The sequence below is a fragment of the Topomyia yanbarensis genome, chromosome 3, assembly GCF_030247195.1.
Source record: "Topomyia yanbarensis strain Yona2022 chromosome 3, ASM3024719v1, whole genome shotgun sequence".
NCBI lineage: Eukaryota > Metazoa > Arthropoda > Insecta > Diptera > Culicidae > Topomyia > Topomyia yanbarensis.
This window is the reverse complement of record NC_080672.1, coordinates 225,650,365-225,673,402: the sequence shown is the minus strand read 5'-3', so window position 1 is coordinate 225,673,402 and position 23,038 is coordinate 225,650,365. Positions and strand designations below refer to the sequence as shown.

Below are 23,038 nucleotides of genomic sequence, written 5' to 3'. Positions count from 1 at the left end.
TTCAATGTTAGTTAAATTTAGAACAAACTTCACAGAAACGTGACTTGCCAAGTATTCAAAGGATATTGAAATCATTTATTTTGATAAAAAGCTGTCGAATGTGAAATAAATATGATGAAAACCAAAATCGGCATTCATGTTTGTCGCTGATGTTACATTCGGCATGTTTTATAAGGTTTTTTGTGGTGAAATTTTGATTTTATTATGAAAATGGTGTTACATGACAGTAATTGAACCAGATATTTCACAGCAATAAGTAGGGATCAGGACAAATTGGCTCAATCGTAACGGCTGTTTGAAAATAAAATGTCATAGGGGATAAAATGAACAGGTTGTTGGGGGGGTAATATGAACCATCTTGCTGCTCCAAGTACTATACCTCAAAATTAATCGTTAAGTTCAAGTTGCTATATCTTCACTGTTCTCCAACAGATTCTTTAATCCTTAACACCAATGGGTAACCCCAAGTTTGTAGATGTGTTTCGATGTCATAGAATTGTAAATTGGTTAGTATTACATGAAAATTTAATTTTTCCGTTTTTTTGCCTGCAAAATGCCCTGTGTGTATGCAATGCTCATGAGCCGCTGGGACATCAGCATTGCTCGGAAAATGCTTTTCAACGCTAAGCATTGCATACATACAGAACATTTTGCAACATTTTTGTTTGTGTCAAGTGTGTTAGCGTCGACATGTTGCTCATCAAGTTCGTGGCAGTCGTGCACTCCTATATACTTACCAAGTGTAATAAGAATGTAATCGATATGTCCACAATGTTATATTGAACGTAACCAGCTATTAAATCATAGCTTTGATAAATGAGAAAGGCACAATTGCACCACGAGGTGGATTAAAACAGGTTTTTGTGTAAATAATTAATCGTGTGTTTTTGCAAAAAAAACCACTGTGCAAGTAGTTGTAAGCCTGTTTTATATGTGATTTTTTGTAAGAATGTAATAAAATTATAAAAACAACTTCACCCGCTCCACTTCCAAACCCATTCCACCAACATTTCAAAATATAATCACATGAAGATAACATTGAACTCATGTTAATTAAATATTAGGGGAGCCGGTAGTAAATGTTTTAAATTCTAAACACTTTGTGTTATTTAGGGTGATTTGAAATCTATTTCCCAATTGATTTTATTTTTCGATAGTGCGTATAAAGAGCTTTCAGTATCCGTATAGATATTAAATTTATCCATGAATTAAAGTTATTTTTTAAATCGTTTTTTGTAAAATTGCGGTTGGGGTAAGTTGGCGGCGACGCACGCGGTGCAAGTTGGCACTACTATTTACAGTACAAATATAGTCATCAAATATTTTTATTTTTGGAATTCACTCCAAATAAAACTTTGTGTACTTTGCCAATGCAGGGGATATTTACTTTGGCCAATCTCCTGAAGAATTTCGAAGCTATGCTTTTGAATAAGTAATACGCGTCAAAGTAAAATGCCGGGGTATAGAGACTGGTATATGTAAATAGTAGCGCCAACTTGCACCGCGTGCGTCACCGCCAACTTACCCCAACCGCAATTTTACAAAAAACTATTTAAAAAATAACTTTAATTCATGGATAAATTTAATATCTATACGGATACTGAAAGCTCTTTATACGCACTATCGAAAAATAAAATCAATTGGGAAATAGATTTCAAATCACCCTAAATAACACAAAGTGTTTAGAATTTAAAACATTTACTACCGGCTCCCCTAATATTTAATTAACATGAGTTCAATGTTATCTTCATGTGATTATATTTTGAAATGTTGGTGGAATGGGTTTGGAAGTGGAGCGGGTGGAGTTTTTTTTTTTTAATTTTATTACATTCTTACAAAAAATCACATATAAAACAGGCTTACAACTACTTGCACAGTGGTTTTTTTGCAAAAACACACGATTAATTATTTACACAAAAACCTGTTTTAATCCACCTCGTGGTGCAATTGTGCCTTTCTCATTTATCAAAGCTATGATTTAATAGCTGGTTACGTTCAATATAACATTGTGGACATATCGATTACATTCTTATTACACTTGGTAAGTATATAGGAGTGCACGACTGCCACGAACTTGATGAGCAACATGTCGACGCTAACACACTTGACACAAACAAAAATGTTGCAAAATGTTCTGTATGTATGCAATGCTTAGCGTTGAAAAGCATTTTCCGAGCAATGCTGATGTCCCAGCGGCTCATGAGCATTGCATACACACAGGGCATTTTGTAGGCAAAAAAACGGAAAAATTAAATTTTCATGTAATACTAACCAATTTACAATTCTATGACATCGAAACACATCTACAAACTTGGGGTTACCCATTGGTGTTAAGGATTAAAGAATCTGTTGGAGAACAGTGAAGATATAGCAACTTGAACTTAACGATTAATTTTGAGGTATAGTACTTGGAGCAGCAAGATGGTTCATATTACCCCCACTACAACCTGTTCATTTTATCCCCTATGCCATTTTATTTTCAAACAGCCGTTACGATTGAGCCAATTTGTCCTGATCCCTACTTATTGCTGTGAAATATCTGGTTCAATTACTGTCATGTAACACCATTTTCATAATAAAATCAAAATTTCACCACAAAAAACCTTATAAAACATGCCGAATGTAACATCAGCGACAAACATGAATGCCGATTTTGGTTTTCATCATATTTATTTCACATTCGACAGCTTTTTATCAACATAAATGATTTCAATATCCTTTGAATACTTGGCAAGTCACGTTTCTGTGAAGTTTGTTCTAAATTTAACTAACATTGACTTGATTTGGCTACCTGTTCATTTTACACCTCCCCCCCCCCCCCTGTTCATTTTACCCACAATTTCCCTACGACCAACCCCTACTGCTACTCCGTTATCGATCTGGACTAGCTGAAGTTGCACAGGGAATAAGTAGATAATTATGTTTGAGGATAGCGAAAAATCCTTCAATGTGCAACTCCTGGTAAAGTGTTTATTGACCAATACCGGCGGCAGCCAGGTCCGAACGTAGATCGCGGAAGGAAAGGGAAGGAATGGTAAATCCGATTCTTGCTTTTGCTAGAGGCCGTATGTACTACTGCGCACTCCACAAGTATCACGGAAGGAGGACATTTTTGCTAGTAAGAGTATAGAAGTTGGATCTACTTCTTCTTTACCGACGCCAGAGAGGTTACTCCACTATCTGGACTAGATATCGATCCACCAAACTCATGGACCGGGTACCAACGGCTTTACTTCCCTTCCGAAGGGAGACGTGACCACAGATTTTCTCACTACAGAAAAATCTCAACGACTTCGGCTGGAATTGATCCCAGGGCAACTGGAATGAGTGACGGTCACGCTTACCACTGAACCACCGGCGCCGTCCGTAATAACCTACCTATAACTCCGGAACCAAAAGTCATTACTGAATGAAATTCAATAGCAGTCAATGGAAGTATTATATCTTTCATTTGAAATTAACTTTGTAAAAATCGGTTAAGAGTTCGTTGGAAAATAGGTGTGACATTAGCTTAGGAACTAGGTGAGTTTCTCGGGGGCCTCAAGAACTGTCATAGGCGGCCAATATGGTCAAAACTACTTTGATTGGTAATTAGTGATCTAGACCCGCAAATTCAAGTAATGTTGAACCTATTAGAATATGTATAGTTCGGAAACGATGGTGTTGCCAGTTTATAAGGAAATTTGCTGTGTGACCGTACTCTTCAACCCGTAACTCCGGAACCGGAAGTCGGATCAAATAAATTCAATAGCAGCTTCTGGGAACGTTATACCATTAATTTTTGAAACTAAGTTTGTGCAAATTGGTTCAGGCATCTCTGAGAAAATCGAGTGACGTTATTTGACACAAACATACACGCACAGATACTTTGCGATCTCGACGAACTGAATCGAATGGAGTAAGAGACTTGATCCTGCGAGCCTCGGTTAAAAGGTCCAAATTTTTGCCTGATTGCTTAACCTTTCTCTATGAGAATAGCAAAAATGTGCGAAATCAACAGTCCCAAAAAGTCTATTTTTCTCATTTTTTTTTGGGATAACAAAATCTCGACGTTTCATGAATTTAAGGACATTTGGCATTAAGAATTTCTTATGTGACCGGACGATTCATTCTGTAATTCCGGAGCCATAGAACCAATCCGTACGAAAGTTCATAGCAGTCTATAGGAATAATATACCTTACGTTTGAAACTAAGTATGTGAAAATCGGCCCAACCATCTCCGAGAAACTCATGTGAGTTTTTTAATTTTGCATTTTCCATTTTTCCGGGAAGTTCCAAAACCGTCTACGGCAATGAGTGTGGCCAACAAGATTTCGATAGGCCGCTCATAGCATAGAACTGAAAATGCAAGATGCTCCTATTTTAGCAAAAAAAAATGCTTTCATCGTGGTATCGGTTTGATTAGAAGTTTTTCTCTGTGACCACACTCCACAACCCGTAACTCCACAACCGGAAGATGGATCGAAATAAATTTTATTAACAGTTTTTAGGAAGCAACACCGTTCATTTGAGGCTAAGTTTGGTCAAATCGGTCCAGAAATCACTGAGCAATCGATGTAACTGTTATTCTGAATTTGAAAACTTCCGCTGGGGCTTCCGGAACCGTCGATGGTGGCCAATGTGGTGACCGATGGTGGCCAAAGAGAGTTTGAATGACTCTTAGTGACCTAGAACTACAAATCAAAGCAGTTGTGGTGACATTTTGGAAAAATTTCACCTTTTTACATTCATCACCGTATATGTTGAAATCAGGATTTGCTGCGTGGTCGTACTCATTACCCTGTAATTCCGGAACCAGAACTCGGATCAGTTAGAAATTCTACAGCAGATAATGGGAATGCTGTACCTTTCATTTGATACCAAGTTTGTAAAAATCGGTTAGGAATTCGCTGAGAAATAGTTATGACATAAACTTAGGGACTTGGTGAGTTCCCCGGGGGCCTCAAAAGGCATCATAGGTGGCCAATGTGGTCAAAGTGACATCGATCGGTCATTAATGATCTAGATATGCAAATACAAGTAATGTTACATACATTTAATTATGTATTGCATCATTTGGACATCGTGGTGGTACCAGTTTATATGGGAATTTGCTGTGTGATCGTACTCTTCAACCCGTAACTCCCGAATCGGAAGTCGGATCAATAAAAAAAATTCAATAGCGACCGAAGATTGTACCATTCATTTAAGACTAAGTTTGTGCAGATCGGTCCAGCTATCTCTGAGAAAAATCGGTGAGATTGTTTGACACATACACACATACATACATATACACACAGCCATACACACACATGTACAGACTTTTTCCGATCTCGACGAACTAAGTCGTATGGTATAAGATATTCGGCCCTGCGGGCCTCGGTTAAGAAGTCGAAATTCCGACCGATTGCATAACCTTTCTACACGAAAAAGGCAAAACGGTCAAGTTTAGGTCAATAATGTCTTCTGAAGGTTTTATCAGTATTTCAAGACCTTTCCTCTGGTTTAGTACATTCAGTGAACAATCTACCTAAAAGTGAAATATTTTTTTTATTTTTTTAAAATGTATAGATAATGAAATCATATGTTCTGCAATGTAGTAGAGCTACTTTTTGCGAACAATTTTGCTTAAGAGTTGAAATCTGTATCTTCAATACTTGTGATGTTATTGTGCCTTGTTTGTGCATGGCCCCTTAAAATCATTTTCTTAATATAACTTTTTGGTACCGTACCTATGAATTTAGAATGTTCTACAAAGTTATTTGTGTCAATGCCACTCGCAACTGACAACTTCTTCTGCTCTAAGATGGTTGTAAATTTTCATACAGGAATCCAAATTCGCATCTCGTATTATATTTTGGGACATTGTTAACAACTCCGTTGTTGCTCGCGCAATATTTTTCAATCCAACCGTTACCAGCAAATAGTGTTTGTGAATGCAACTTCTGCTTTTAGATATCAGAGAGTTTATAAAAAGTGCTTTCGTTTTGTTTTCTACGTCTATTAGCCAATACCTTTTATTTTCTCTCCAATTTATTAAAATCTTTATCTTTATTAAACATGAGATATATGCGTGAATAATGCTGTAGTGAGTGGAAGAAAGTTCGAAAGCGTAGTACTATAAATAAGAGTATTTTATGCTATAGGATTATTTATTGATGAGTATTTCCAAATAATCCTTGCGCACATCGTTGCAACCTCCAGTTTCATATTATTTCGTAAGAGAAGATTTGCAAGCGTTCTACGTTCTGCTAATTGGATTCATTCACTTATAAGTGACACACACACTTCTTAGTAAAACTATCTTTTTCAGATTACATTTTTCGGACTCTGATCATCAACGATCTATTGGGGTATACATAAGATCACTGTCTCATTGTGATAAAGTTCGTCTATGACAAACCAAGAGAACACTATAAATTGGGTTTGATGAGCTTTTTGCAGAAATAGCAACAGCTTCGATAGAATCAGATAAGCAAAAATTCCAATTTTTGATTTTTAAAGAGACTTACAAGAAATAAACACAATAAAAGTATTTCTGTGCATTTCTGTTGATACTATAGTGTTCCAATAGGCTAGCTGAAGTGTCACAAAGATCCCCAGTATTTTGAAATGAATCGCAAATATACACAACCATCTTAACAGCGTGTCGGTTTTACCCTAACCATAGGGTGTCGGTTTTACCCCAACAGCGCACATTTTTTTATAAAAGCGATTAAAAATATTGAATTTCTCAAACTCGTCTTCAATGCACCTAGTTGATCATAGGACAGGCCGATCATAATAGGTACTGAAAAATGTGGTGATTTGAAAAGCTTTTGTTCGGTTAAAACCTTAAAATCTACCAACGAAATTTAACATCCAGACGAGTATGAACGCTGCTGTCGTATGTTTTGTTTATTTTTATTACATTCGGCGTACTAACGTAAATCCAATTTTTCTTCAAATGCTCTAAATAAACGTACCAATAATAATGTATCATTATGAAATGAATAAAAATTTGATTTCTAGGAAATGTTGTGGGGTGTCGGTTTTACCCACAGTGTCGGTTTTTCCCACAATTCCCCTACTTTCGTGAAACGACCCGCTATCAGTTTCATTAATATTGTGTTGTCTGTATTCAATAAACTAATTGGTCTGAAATCTTCTAGCTCTGCATTATTTCCTTTTTTGTGAATAAGCGTTATTATGCCTGAGGAGAAATTATCTGCAGGTTTAATTGTTCCGTTTAAAATTCCACTGTCAAGTTTAAGTAGGTCATTTTTCAGTTAATCAAAGTGACAAGCATAAAATTCGTAGCTAATTCCGTCAGGCCCGGGTGCTTTCTTTTTTGTTGCATTTGTAATAACGTTAAGCTCTAGCTCACTAAAGGGGCTCTGTAAATATGCTTGGTGCTCTGTACTTAGTTGCTTTGTGACATATCTTAAAGCTGCAAAGTTGTCAAAATTTTTGTCGTCTTCTATCTTTGTAAATTTAGTTTTGTAGTGTTCGTACGCTTTTGCACTATTACATCTGTTGTCCTCGTCGGAATTTTTCAATTTTAGGGTCGAGTTTTTTTGATCTGTGTTGAAATTTGATACATACTCATTTTCTTTTCAGCCAGTAAGGATGCCTGATTAATATGTTGTTCCAAATATGACAGACGATTATGCTCTATTTCTACCATTTTTGATTTCTCCTAACTCCAGTGACACATCTTCACCTATAGCTTGCTTATCTATGCATTTTTGTAATTCTATATACAAACATTCTTTCATATACGATATCTTTCTATTGAACGTCTTTAATTTTTTTTTTGATAAAATTGTCGAATCTTTGCCTTTAGATCTATAGACCACTATTCTGAAAAGTTTTTCGTGTATTTTTCCCTTAAGTTTATTTCATAATATTAACTAGAAAACTCACTTCTGTTCTCCTCGTACTTCAAAAAACTACTGTTCACCTTCCAATAGCCGCGGCCGAGTGGAGTTGTTTTATCGTCAAAGTCAAAGTTCTTATTACTTTTAACAAAATCTGATGTGGCATAGAAACGATCCAATCTAGATGCAGAGTTACCTCTAATAAAGGCAATTTCACTGGAACAGTTTTGTTGACTTCCCTGTCTAAATCTTTCAAGCGCAGGAGTGAAAAGAAGGATTTCAGTCCTGTGCTGATGTTATAAGCATGGTTCTTTGTATCGCTTTGATCGACTACACAATTGAAATCCCCTCCAATTACATGATATTTTGCACTAGGTCTGTTTAGATGTATCGCTAGGTCATTTTTAAACACATCGTCTCGCTCTGATCGATACTGGCTTCCTGAGTGCCCATAAATATTTATGAAGTTAATATCATTGATTTCTAAAGAAACTATCCGTCCTGAAGGATCCAGCAAAGGGTTTTTGACTGGTATCGATTTTCGAACTAATATGGCGGTTCCTTTATTTTGTTTACTAAATATTTACGTAAGCCGTATATTGTGGCAAAAATGAAAAGTTTTCGAAATGAACTTCTTGGATGAAAACTACATCCAAGTCCGAATTAAGCACAAAGTCGTTAAACAGATGTTATTTATCCGTAATTTCAATAGCATTGATGTTGATTGATCCAATGTTTCGAATCAAATTCATGATGTTTGAGCTGTGATTATAAGTTTACCTCACCTTTCATCGTTTAGTACTGCGTTAAGTTGCTCACTTCGGTCTAGCTTGGCTCCTTGGGAATATTTTGGATAGACTCCAGAGGACTGGGCTCCACAGCCTGTCCTGTTAATTCATCTTTACTTTTCTGTTTCTTGGATGTGCTCTTCGTTTTGTGGTATTTCTGCTTCGTCCTGTGACTCATTCGATCCTGCCTCCGAGTGGGAGGTTGTACTGTCGGTCAATGCTCGCTTCAGCCTCAATCCCGCATTGTCTACGTCCATTTCTTCATTGCTTATGTCGGTTTCTGCATCCTCCACGTGTTCCTCACTATTTGTGACGCCATTTTGAACACCGCGATGTTCCTTGGACAACTCAACTGATGGCTGCTCAACGGTCCGGCTGGACCCGGCTGTGGGTTTAGCAGATGTCCCCTGACCTTCTATTATAACCTGCGCATATGTCTTTGTGTTTGCTATTTCAGATTCATTGCTGCTGTTTTTTTCCGCTTGATTCAGCCAATTTTTGAAATTGGCCTTTAGGTGATCATCGGCTCTGCAGAAGAAGCCACACAGGCCGTGTGGTATCCGGCCTAGAAGCCACTGGAGTCCTGCTCCCATGTCGTAGGAGGCGACTGAAAGTAGGAGACCCTAAGTCAAGGTGTAGTTCCGTGCCGAGGACTTAATGACTGGAGGGTCCAAAATATGCCAGTCGCGCACGGAGCATTTTGGGTTTTGCCCTTACTGTGTTATGCGAATCTCTGACACAGTGGACCATTATTTTCTTCGCAAATCGTGGGAATCAAATGATCATGTCCCATCTAAACCTGATATGGCTCGCTAAATGCGTTAATATCCCAACTCGCTTGGTTTTCTCTAGTTGTTGTGCAATTAGTGTTGGAGATGAAATGTACAGTTCTCTAATCAACAATGGTTAGAATAGCACAAATCAATCTCCAACATAAACGTACAGCAACTATGAATTTATCTCGACTTATGCAGGAAGGTAAAGCTTCCATAGCATTGGTTCAAGTACCGTATTTCCATAAAGGAAACTTCTATTTTGGAAAGTTACTTAACACTGCCTTCATTGCTTACAACAAGACAGGCATGGCTAACCCACGTGAAATGCCTCGTGCTTGCATTCTTGCAAATAAGGCTATTGACGCGTGCCTCATATCGGAGCTCACAACTCGCGATATCTGTGTTGTCACAGTTGCACTGACTGTCGGAAACGTAGACAAAAAATATATATATATATATATATATATATATTGTTCAGCATACCTACCGCATAACGAATCATCTCCTTCTGATGATTTCAAAAGCGTTGTATCATATTGTAGCAGAAATGGGCTTCCGCTCATTATCGGCAGTGATGCGAATGCTCATCACATCATTTGGGGCAGCTCAGACATCAATCTGAGAGGCTTTGAGCTGATGGAGTACATAAGTAGTACAAATCTCCATATTCTGAGTGTGGGAAACCGACCAACTTTTGCGAGGTCTGGGAGGGAGGAGGTGTTAGACATAACACTTTGCTCTGATAAAATTTTGCATGAACTGGGAAATTGGCAGGTTCCAAATGAAACTGAACCGTCTCTATCCGATCATAAATATATATTTTTCGATCATTTTGATGTCACCTTCAATGTGGTGACATATCGTAATCCTAAATGTACAAACTGGGACTTGGCGACTAAATTTCATGGATATTTTCCAACAATTAGTCAACTAGACGACTTAGATGACGTCGTGGATACGACAAACTCATTCATATTAGCATCCTACGAAGAAGCTTGTCCACTTCGTACTGTTAAATCGACTAGGGGAACCCCTTGGTGGAGGGCTGAGCTTGAAAGAATGAAGAAAGTTATGAGAAGAGCTTGGAACCGGCGTCAGCGTGATGACTCCAGGGCTTTCAGGTCAGCTCGTAGTGCATATAAGAAATGTCTTAGATCTGCAGAACGGGCTGGCTGGCAAAGCCTATGCACTAATGTCTCTAGTCTGAACGAGGCTATCAGATTAAATAAAATTCTCTCCAAATCGAATGATTTTCAGATGAACTCCTTAAAAACCAGAGATGGTGTTTATGTGACGGACGAAAAAGATGTTCTTAATTGTCTCTTCGACACACACTTTCCAGGTTGTATCGATCCGGAGTTGAACAATGTTCACAGATCTCATTCTGATGATACGGACTCGTGGGCGTTAGCACGCACATTGGTTTCCACTGAATCGGTCAAGTGGGCAGTTGACAGCTTTGCTCCATACAAATCACCCGGAAAAGATGGAATACTTCCCGTGCTACTGCAAAAGGGATTTGATATTCTTAAACATGTCTTGAAAAAGATTTTGCTTTCCAGTCTTGCTACCGGGTATATCCCGAAAGCATGGCGAGAAATAACTGTTAGATTTATTCCCAAAGGGGGGCGCTCAAGCTATGAAGAAGCCAAGAGTTTTAGGCCTATCAGCTTAAGTTCTTTTCTTCTGAAAGCTTTGGAACGGATAATCGATCATCACATCAGGAACGTTAGTTTAGTTGAATATCCACTGCACAAAATGCAACATGCATATCAGTGTGGGAAATCCACGATCACTCTGCTTCACGATGTTGTTTACAACATTGAGAAAGCCTTCTCGCTCAAGCAATCTAGCTTGGGTGTATTCCTAGATATTGAGGGTGCTTTTGACAATGTGTCCTTCCAGTCTATTCTGGAAGCGACGCGCGGTCATGGGATACCTGCATGTATCTCAAGTTGGATAAACGCAATGCTTAGTAACCGCATACTTTGCTCGTCACTGCGACAGGCTGAGATACGGAAGTTGAGTATTTGCGGTTGTCTTCAGGGCGGCGTTCTGTCACCTTTGTTATGGAACTTAGTAGCTGACGGCTTGTTGAAGAAACTCAATGAGCTTGGATTTCCAACCTACGGGTTTGCTGACGATTACCAAATACTAATTACTGGATTTTGCATCGGAACAATCTTTGACTTAATGCAACAGGCATTAGGAGCTGTCGAACAGTGGTGTCGACAAGTTAAACTATCAGTTAACCCAAGCAAAACTTCAATGGTTCTTTTCACGAAGAAGCGAATAACAACCGGGGTTCGTCCCTTGCAGTTCTTTGTTTCTGAGCTACTGTGTGCAGATCAAGTCAAATACGTTGGAGTCATATTGGATTCCAAACTGAATTGGTCTGCTCACATTGAGTTCAGAGTCAAGAAAGCGTGCATGGCCTTCGGGCAGTGCAGACGTACTTTTGGAAAGACCTGGGGTCTCAAACCTAAATACATCTATTGGATTTACACGACAATTGTACGTCCAATACTGTCATACGGATGCCTTGTGTGGTGGCAGAGGGGAGAAGTGGTGACAGTTCAGTCAAAGCTAAACCATCTGCAAAGAATGGCGCTCATGGCGTTGACTGGTGCTTTCACCACGACTCCGACTGCTGCTCTTGAGGCACTTCTAAATATCAAACCATTACACATACACTTAAAACAAGAAGCACTATCATGTGCATACAGACTGCAGGTTACTGGGCTTTGGAACAGTAATCATGTTGATCTTGCTACCAGTCATACACGATTGTGGTCACAAATGGTTACATGGGGTGAAGATATTCTTGCTCCCAGCGATATTACACTCACTTGTGGTTTTCCTTTCAGGACATTCCATGTGAAGATTCCCTCTCGAGAGGAGTGGTTGTCTGGCTTTATGGAAAGACAACAACAAACGCAAGTGGTTTGTTAAACTGACGGTTCTCTGATGGAGGGACGTCCTGGTGCTGCTGTCTACTGTCGTGAAATGAGATTGGAACAATCTCACTCACTAGATAGATACTGTACTGTATTCCAAGCAGAAATCTTTGCGATTATGTGCGGGGTGCAATCGGCCCTTCAACTGAGTTTGTCCGGCAGAGTTATAAACTTCTGCTCCGATAGTCAGGCTGCAATCAAGGCTCTTAGCTCAGACAAATCCCGGTCCAAGCTAGTGATCGCGTGCCGAACCCAAATCGAAGAACTAAGCACTGTCAACACTATCTACCTTGTCTGGGTGCCCGGACATTGCGGTATTACTGGAAATGAATGGGCTGACGAATTGGCCAGGGCAGGTTCAGCGATTGACTTCGTTGGTCCTGAGCCCGCGATGCCAATTTCGACAAGTTGGATAAGGGAAAAAATACGCTCCTGAGCTTCGTTCGAGCACCGCAATTATTGGAGAAATCTACAAACGTGTCACCAAACAAAGGCGTTTCTAGAACAACCATGCCCAGTGGTTTCGAAAAATCTCTTACATTTTTCGAAGCTCCACTGCGGCATGCTGACCAGGGCTTTAACCGGCCACTGCAAACTCAATTATCACATGGCAACTATTCAGCGCGCTGAGTCTTTTTCATGTGATCTTTGTGAATCCGACTACGGAACCTCATATCATCTGATATGCAACTGTCCAGCGGTAGCGCAATTGCGATTGCGAGTCTTCAGCCTCGCAATCGCAATTGCGCTACCGCTGGACAGTTTCGTCCTTAAATAGACGAAACCATGTTTGGTCGACTGAAACTCAGAGACATACTAAAGTTTCTTATCCAATGTGGTAAAGAGCTTTAGGCTTATTCGCAGGCAAGTTGAACTACTTGTGAGTTTAACTTACCTGTTGTTTATTTTTGTTTTGTTCTGTTATTTTTCCCACCCTTCCAATTCTACTTCCCCACACCTCCTTGTCCTTTCCTACCGCTCAGGAAATGATGAAAACACACGGCAAGGCACAAATCCCCGACTATGTACGGGGAACGTGCCATTTGAGCCAATATATTCTGATTCCTGATAGGTGATCATCGGCTCTGCAGAAGAAGCCGCCATTCTTAAATCCTTCATAATAAATCCGTGCGTTGGAATTACGGAAAAGAGCGAAGCCAGAACCTCTCTTTGAATGTCCATATAAACCCCATGAATTCCTGAGTACAGATCAAGCTCACATTCCGGAGGAAACTTTTCTCGTACGTGTTTCTGTACCTTACCATAACGTGATAATACTCGGCCGATATCGTCGTTATCTACCTCTGTAGGCAGATTAAAAATACGAATATATGTATTTGTAGATTCCTCCCGCGACGGACATCTTAACTTTGGTCGTTTTCCCATCACCATACCGGAAAGTGAGGATATACGGATTTCGTAGTCTAGCTTCGTTGAATGCTTCAGCTGATTTGAAGCGAATGAATGAAGATGCATCTATCATCAGCGTTCCGGTAGCATGTGTCCATTGTCGCTGGATCGGCATTTATATTTTTCACAAAGCGACTCATGTCGGTTAAAGATGGTCCTGGAGCGTCAATCGGGAATTCCAAAACCAACGTGTTCTTCTTAGATGTCTCTATTTTTTTATTCCACTCAGAAAACTATTGTTTAATGTTTAAAGTGAGCAGAACAACAGCAGAATCGTCGATTGTGGACAATATATCCAAAGAATGTTTGATTGACAATCAGTGATCTAGACGTGCGAATCGAAGTAATTTAGTGACCATTTATATAGTTTTTAGTCTCTGCGGTGTTAAGATTGTACCGATTTATATGGGAAATTCCAGTGTAAGCTTACTAATTAACCTGTAACTCCGGAAGCAAGAGTCAGAACTGAATGAAATTCAGCAGCAGTCAATGGCATTACCGTATCTTTCATTTGAAATCAAGTTTGTGAAAATCGGTAGAGAATTCGCTGGGTAATAGGTGTGATATTTGCTTAGGAACTTGGCGAATTCCCCGGAGGCATCATGAACCGTCATAGGTGGCCAATGTGGTCAAAGCTGCTTTGATTTATCATTAGTGATCTAGACCCGCAAACTAGAGTAATTATGAAACCATTTTAATATGTTTTACGTCATTTGGACATCATGGTTATACCAGTTTATATGGGAATTTGCTATGTGACCGCACAATTCAACCCGTAACTACGGAACCGGACGTCGGATCGACTAAAAATTCAACAGCAGCTTATGGGAGCGTTATGCCTTTCAAAGAAAGCTAAGCTGGTGAAAATCGGTTTAGCCATCTCAGAGAAAATTGTGTGAGTTTAAATGACACACACATACACACACAGACATTTGCCAATCTCGATGAACTGAATCGAATGGTATATGACACTCAGCCCTCCGATGAAAAGTCGATTTTTTCAGTGATTGTATAGCTTTTCTTTATTTGAGAAAGGCAAAACAATGACCTGCAGCAGCTGCTACCATACGTGCCGTATACGTTATGCACAATTTCTACAAAAATTTAAGGACATCTATTACAGCGGAAGATAACGATGTTGATAAGTTCCTCGATAATAATTGGTGGCCTAAGTTCATGTTTTGGGAATTTCGTTTTTTTTGTCTACGCTAGACCGACCCAAGTGATTTTAATTTTTCTGTACACGAAACTAAAAACATTGAATTTATATTCAAAACTATCCTGGCATTATAACATTTGGCCTGAAAATGCAGAGAAAAATTATTGATCGCAAATACAACGTAAAAACTAATTCTGTTATGTTATGTTTCGTTATAACTCAGAAGTTTTTGGCAGTTGGGCCGTTCTTGCACTGAGCCCTTCATATATCTGTAGCTCATTCTGTCAAATGTTTGTATGGGAATGTCAGAATGATGACTTCTGACGAATATTCAGCTTGAGGAGCGAACTCCGAAGAATATACTTTACAACCATTAATATTAGAAAACTTACCAATTGGAAATCTTAAACTTTGGCCTACACGTACTACTACTAGTGGTAAATCTAGCAAAGTCTGTTCGATTCCATTCTCATCTGTTGGTGGTGGTTGTTGATCTGGCGGTGTACAAACCAACTGCGTGAGAGCTAGACTCGTGACATTGCACTGCATTACCCCAATGGTAACGTTGACGTCAGACTCATCACTAGCGATGTTCAAGTTTTCACCCTCGATCACAAGAGTATCTCCTTTATAAAGCTTTCTAAAACTTGGAAATGGAAAATATAAAGGATCTTCGACGTAGACAATTGTAGATCTCAAATTTTGAAAGTGCTTATTCAAGTTTTTTACTGAATTGACGTTATCCATTACAAAACTGAGCTGAAATGCAATTTGATGCTCGTGTATTTTTAGTGCAACTGGTGAATTTGCTCCATTTATGGTGGTGCGTAACAAAGAGGCGGTGGTTTGTAATTCTTCTGAGGGCATAAATTGTGTAGGTGAATATATTGAAACGATGAGAGATGGATTATCGCTAATCAGAGCTTGCGCTGTTGAAATAAGTACTGATGCTTCTGTTGTTATGATATTCCGTCGGCTTTTCGACACGTTATGATTAGAACTGGATACTAAGTTGCTGTTTATCTGCTCAAGATGTTTAATATAGTAAGAAATAAAATTCATGTTCACAGTAGGCGAAGGACACTCCATTTGGTTGGGGTTAAGTACGGTACACACTGATTTGTTTATACGTTCCTCTTCGTAATAAATCTCAATTTCAGGCTTTTGAATAGAGTCCAGGTTAGTTCCATGAACCGTCATCATTCGTCCTCCGCTCATAAAACTTTTGAGCGGCTTAATTTGTAATATCTTCGGATCAACAGTGTAGTTGTATACGCTGCATGTTTCGTAATGACTGTGATAATGATAATTATTTCGACTTAAACTGTATGGTTGGTACTCGGCTCCACATTTCAGCGTCCGATTGGCTCCATCTATCAGAAGCGTTAAAATACGAATGTGCTCAGGTGATCGGGCTGATGATGTTATGCATGTCAAGCGACCAGAAGAAGTTTGAGTAATATTTATGTGGCAAACATAATCATCTAAATATGCTACAATTTTGGATCCAATATTGAGATATTTTCCGATTATGGAAACTTTGGTACCACCTGATTGTGGCCCCATTGTAGGATATAATCCCGTCAGTTGAATGTTTTTGTATTGAAACTGTACGCTGGATTCCGTATATCCAGCTTCGTTCCCTACTTTTATTGAAGCTATCAACTCTTCGGAAACTGGTCCTGTTCGGCATTCAATCTTTACAGAAATTTCATAGTTCACTAATTCACATGGAACATTACCGATCCTTATTTTACCTCTTACATCCTCCTCGCGAATACCGAGATTACTACCTTCTATAGTTAGTAATGTTCCGCCTTCTATAGGGCCGCTCAATGGCTTAATTAAATCAATTCTTGGTTTGGGACATTCATTAAGGTGCGTATCGAATGCACAAGTCTCATTGTATGCGCATTGGTTGCTGCACCATGTACACTGATATTTCTTGTCGCGCGTGACACACAAACTACAGTCTGCGTGCTCTCTGTGAGATCCTAGAATATCACACTTGTACAGAATAACTGAAACAGTATCTATGTAATGATTCCGATTCCAGTTGACATCAACCTTTGCTTCGTGCTCATTTGTATTGGCTTCATATGAGTACTGAAATAATTGAAATAAAACGTATTACATCGTAAAGAAATTCATAGATACGGTATACTTACGGGTGTTTTTTCACAAACAACGTATTTGTTAGATTCAACGCGGGCTGGTAATACCATATGAGCACCTTCTATGTTGACAGTACAGAGGAATCCAGTGTGCGCACTTTGCGGCCTAGGCAGATTCTCTATTTCTAATTTAATCTCTTTTGGAACCTTGTTCGGCAATAAAATTGGCAGTGATCGACGTTTGAAATGGGGACACATGTTTTCGTTAGTGACAATACTACCTGTAATTCGGCACGTTGTAGTATTGTAAACGCATTTATTGTCATAGATGCACCAATTACATCCCCATTGACTTTGAAGACATTTTCGGCAGTCACCATGACGAGAGCAATCGTAGAAGGCGAAATTGCGAGATACAAAATCCTTATTAGTTTCAGAGCTTCGAACACTCAGCGGTACTAATATATGATCAGTATTTGCAAGCAAGATAGGTCGCGTATCTATTGGAGGTGTTCTGCATACTAACCCTTCATTGGTAACGTTCGCATCAATTGGCGTTGAATTGCCGAATACACATTTGTACTTTGAATTGTGTGGTAGCTCAGGTAAGGTGCGAATAATTAGGTGAACAGTTGACATTTGGTTGATTGGAATCTTGTCTGGGGAAACCATTTCGAAATCAATACATTGCTGCCCAGTACTAATTGATAACCAACGAGATGTGCTGGTGTCCTTCTGACACGCATTGCGTACTGTGCATCGTTTCTCAAGTGAACACCACCCACAAAAAGGATCTCTAGACTCCAAACAACTTGAGCAATTCGTAAATGTGCTGCAATGTTCTATTTTCATCTTCGTCACCTAGAATTTGATATAAAATTGCATTTTAACTGTATCAGAACAATTGCAGTGAACTTACTCTTTTCTCTGATAGAACGTACAAACAGTCTGCTTTAGGTGGAAGCATGCTATCTGGTAATAGTTTGTAGCCGCTGTCGATCTCTATTTTTTCATACTCGCCTGCAGAAGCTCCAGACATGAGAATCTATAAATGTGAGAATAAGGTTGCTATAATTATACAATAATGTTTTAAAAAGATGGGTGGGTAATGTATTTGACATAATCGGAGTGTCATGACTACACTTCGGGACGTGAATTCAAATCTAATATTATTCAACGGACTCACGAAATTTGCAAATAATTCATGATAATAATGGTTGTGAAAAGGACGGTAATTGTTCCGAATCGCGGCTTTTTCGAAAAGAGGGTTAATTTCTTTTGAAAAGAGGTCTAAATGGCCTATTTTATAACAAGCAATGAAAAAAATTCGGGGGGAAAGCTTTAAAGTAGTTTAAACTGGAAAAATAAGTTGTTCCCACTTACCTTACCAACAATGACATTGCTCATGAGAAAGTGACATTAAGGGTGAAGGTAGTGTGATGCGGCTTTGCCTCATAGTCGAGTCCAAGGATTCGAAGCGGCGCACAGCCGCTGAGAAACCGACGGACGAGGTGGTTTTGATCTTGCTATCGAAGGGTGCAATCAAACCTGTAATCCACTCGTTTGCCCGGTATACCCAAACATAGGGGCTATCCCTAGTTTAAGTCGGACAGCACTTGAATGGCGTAGCCACATTCGACACTGACATTTTATTTTTGTAAATAAATACACTCAGTTTTTTTTACGCGGGGGATACAGGCCGCGTAAATGAAAACCGCGTAAATTTCAAAATCCGTGTAAATGAAAACCGCGTAAATTTCAAAATCCGCGTAAATGAAAACCGCGTAAATTTCGAAATCCGCGTAAATGAAAACCGCGTAAATTTCAAAATCCGCGTAAATGAAAACCGCGTAAATTTCAAAATCCGCGTAAATGAAGACCACCTAAATTTAAGAATCCGCGTTAAAGGGAACCTCGTTGATGGATATCGCGTAAATTTCAAAATCCGCGTAAATGAAAACCGCGTAAATTTCAAAATCCGCGTAAATGAAAACAGCGTAAACTTCAAAATCCGCGTAAATGAAAACCGCGTAAATTTGAAAATCTGCGTAAAAAACCGCGTAAAAAATACCGCGCAAAAAAACCGCGTAAAAAAAACTTGAGTGTACTATCCTATTGTTACTAAATAAAACATTGTTAATGCCTAATGTGGCAACGCCACATCGCTTTTTGCCATGCTTAAACTAGGGATAGCCCCTATGTTTGAGTATACCGGGCAAACGAGTGGATTACATGTTTGATTGCACCCTTCGATAGCAAGATCAAAACCACCTCGTCCGTCGGTTTCTCAGCGGCTTTGCGCCGCTTCGAATCCTTAGACTCGACTATGCGGCAAAGCCGCATCACACTACATTCACCCTTAACGTCACTTTCTCATGAGCAATGCCATTGTTAGAAAGGTAAGTGGGAACAACTTATTTTTCCAGTTTAAACTACTTTAAAGCTTTCCCCCCGAATTCTTTTCATTGCTTGTTATAAAATAGGCCACTTAGAACCATTTCCAGAATAAATTAACCCTCTTTTCGAAAAAGCCTCGATTCGGAACAATTACCCAAATAATTGCGCATCAGCTTTCCATATAAACCCGCACGGAGTAAACAAATAAATCTGCAACTGCTTTTCTGCTAGTCCATTAATAAAGGACAAATGGATTATGCTGTCGAAATCGATAGCGGATTCTTCTTACTGTCCGTATGATGTGAAATTACGATGCAATGAGGTTTAAAAGAGGTGGGGCGATTGGTTTAGTGTTATTTGTGATGTCGACTCTTTGTGTGTTTGTGAACTCAATCACCCAGCTGACATCAAGAGTGACGTAATAAATTCTGTTTACAAAAACACAAGTGTTGAAATCGGAAGACTTTAAAAGTGTTTTCTATAAAAAAAAACTGTTTTAATGCACCTAGCGGTGCAATTGTGCCTTTCTCAATAATGAACACGAGAATTTTTTAGTTGATTATATTTATTAAAAGCTATCAAATGTATACCTTACAATTTCTTTATACATGACTTTGATGTTTAAGGTATATTTCGTAGTTATAAGAAAAGGCACTTTATAGTTCAAGAGCAGAAACACGACTGCCAGTTTATTTCCTTTCGACACATTTCGACACCGATACTATCGGCTTCGTGCGCCGTTTAACGATGTTCTTCACGAACACGACAATCCTTCCTTCTAACAAAGTGTTTGCTTAGGCGTGAAACAATTATTAGTATATTCGATTTCATTTTCATACTTATCTATACAATGTTTAAACTTTGATTTTATACTATTAAATTCAAATTTCTTTTTTAATCCTCCTCGATTGTTTCCCTTATTCTCTTCTCATTAATTATTTTCTCCGCATTCTCAACCGTTCCGATCTTCTCAATCCTGTAATAGAATTAGCATTATTAGATTCCATTCGTAATCTCGAATGGCCGGAAAAGGTCTCCTCTGGAAATCCAGCAAAATTGGGTTCATCATCAGAATCTTCTCTTCTTCTTTTGGGCACATTTTTCTTAAACATCACATTGCTAACCAAACTTTTATTCCCTTCTAATCTCAATTGGTCGCGATGAGCTGTCATAATATGACCTTTGATTGAAATCTGTACCAGATTGAGAGACATCCTCTTCACGAAGCTTCTAACCATCTCTCGTCTCGCTTCTAACCATCTCTCGTTATCTTTAATGCGGTAATTTTTATACCACAATTTATCCCCTGGCAATAAATATTTGAATTTATCTTCCTGATCCCCGATAGATTTCTCAGATTCTCTCGAATTCTGGGGACAAGACACCAGGTAATTCTTATAATAACTTTTCGGATTGATTAAATCTAATTGACCTTTTGGTTTGTAAGAAAATACATACTCTGAGGGAAACTTCCCACTTTTTGTAAGACAACTGTTTCGATAATTTATCAGGAAATAGTTGATTTGGCTTTCTACTTCCAAGTGTTTATACGCCGGTTCTAAAATAAACTTTTTAAAAATCTCTTTCACCGTCCTTACAGTTCTTTCTGCCTGTCCATTGCTGGCAGGATGATATGGCGGGCTTTTTATGACTATTATTCCTTGTCGTTTCATAAATTCAACGAATTCCGTTACATTAAATGGTGGTCCACCATCTGTCACAAGGACATCTGGAAGTCCGAATCGAGCGAAAAGGTTCACAAATTTTTTTATGACTTTCTTTGCATCCGTACCATATCGCATGTAATCTAATTCCACCCATTTCGAGTAGCTGTCCACAATTAGCAAAAAAAATCTTTTCGCCGAAATAAAAAAAAAATCTGCATGCAACCTACTAAATGGTCTACTGGTGGGTGTCCAGGAGGAAACTTCTGTCTTTTTCGGCGTTATCACTCTGCGAATACATACATCACATGTTTTTACATATTGTTCAATGTCAGCATTAATACCGAACCAAAATACTGTTCTACGTGCCAACTGTTTGATTTTAACTATACCAGAGTGATTAGCATGCATCAGTATGTTCAATATGTTCTGTTGCAATTTTTTTGGTACAACAACTCGTCCGCGGAAAAGAAGACAATTTGCCGATATCTCAAAGTCTTGGGCTTTTACATTTTTCAAATCACGCTCAATTCGGTCTGGCCAACCATTCTTTAAATACTGTATTATTTTTACAATGAATGGATCGGATTTTGCCTCAGACGCAATTTTTCTAAAATCTATTGGTAATTCGCTTGTAAAATTTAAACTATTTACATAATCCTTGTCTAGACTTCGGGGAACTTCGCTGGAAAGAGAAAATCTGGAGCAGAAATCAACATTCCCCATTTTATTAGACGGTGTATAACGTATGTCATATCGATAAATAGCTAATTCATTTATATAACGTTGCAATCTAGTAACCGAAATTGCATTCCTCCCTTCTCTTCCAAACACACCTATTAACGATTTGTATAAATAATAAATTCTTGCCCATACAAATATTTGTGATATTTTTTTACACAACTCACAACCGCCAGTGCTTCAAGATGCAGCATGGGGTATTTTTTCTGTGCCTCATTCAAACTAAACGAACAAAACGATATCGGTTTTTCGTGACCTTCAATCTCATGCGCCAAAACACCACCCAAACCATAACCACTTGCATCCGTCACAACAATCAATGGTTTACATGGATCAAAATATTCAAGCGTACTTGGTTTTAATAGATATTTCTTACATTTTTCAAATTTTTCATCACACTTTGTATCCCAAGTGAATTTTGCATCTTTTTTCAAAAGTTTGTAGAAGCAATTAAATTTAGATGAAAGATTTGGAATTTACCGTAAAAATTTATTAACCCAAGAAAAGATTTCAGTTCAGTAGTGTTTTTTGGTGGATTTGCTTTTGCAATCGTTTCAATTTTTCCGGGGCATGGTGAAAGCCCCTTTGCTGATATTATGTGCCCTAAAAAGACAACTGATCAACGAAAAATTTACATTTACTCAATTTTTACTTTAATATTCGCTTCCTTCAATCGCTCCAGTACTAAAAATAATTTATTTTTGCAATCATTTATATCTTTTCCTGCCACTAAGACATCGTCCAAATAATATGACACTCCTTCAATGCCATGTAAAACCTGGTCCATGACTCTTTGAAATTCTGCTGCAGATGAAGCCGCGCCTTGAGGCAGTCGATTGTACGTGTACAAGCCTTTAATAGTATTTATCGTCATGAACTTTCTTGCACGTTCTGATAACTGTAGCTGCGTATATGCCCCGGCAAGATCTAAGGAACAAAATACTTTGCATCCAGATAAGGGGCCGTACACAAATGACGTAGCTTTTTTCGGGGATTTTTGACTCCTCCCTCCCCCCTCGTACCATTTGGTCACAAAATTCTAACCTGCCCCTCGCAAATAACGTAGCATTTACCTATCCCTCCCCCTAGTCCCATGCAAAGCGGCAGGGGATGAAAATAAGTTACATATGTTTTTCAATTATTTTAAATACATGTCCTTTGAAAATGTTTGACGACATTTATCAACATTTTCA

The 23,038-nt window shown here is 38.7% G+C and overlaps 1 protein-coding gene across 1 annotated transcript in view; it reads right to left on the bottom strand.

Annotated features, from left to right (window-relative positions):
- LOC131688832 (plexin-B) overlaps positions 1 to 23,038 on the bottom strand; it is a 695,949-nt gene that overhangs the window by 223,817 nt on the left and 449,094 nt on the right. The window contains exons 5-7 of the mRNA XM_058973381.1: positions 17,963 to 18,088; positions 17,098 to 17,904; positions 15,322 to 17,035 (exon numbers count right to left, since the gene is read on the bottom strand). Of these exons, the coding sequence (XP_058829364.1) occupies positions 15,322 to 17,035; positions 17,098 to 17,904; positions 17,963 to 18,088 (2,647 nt within the window). The remainder of the gene's footprint in view (positions 1 to 15,321; positions 17,036 to 17,097; positions 17,905 to 17,962; positions 18,089 to 23,038) is intronic.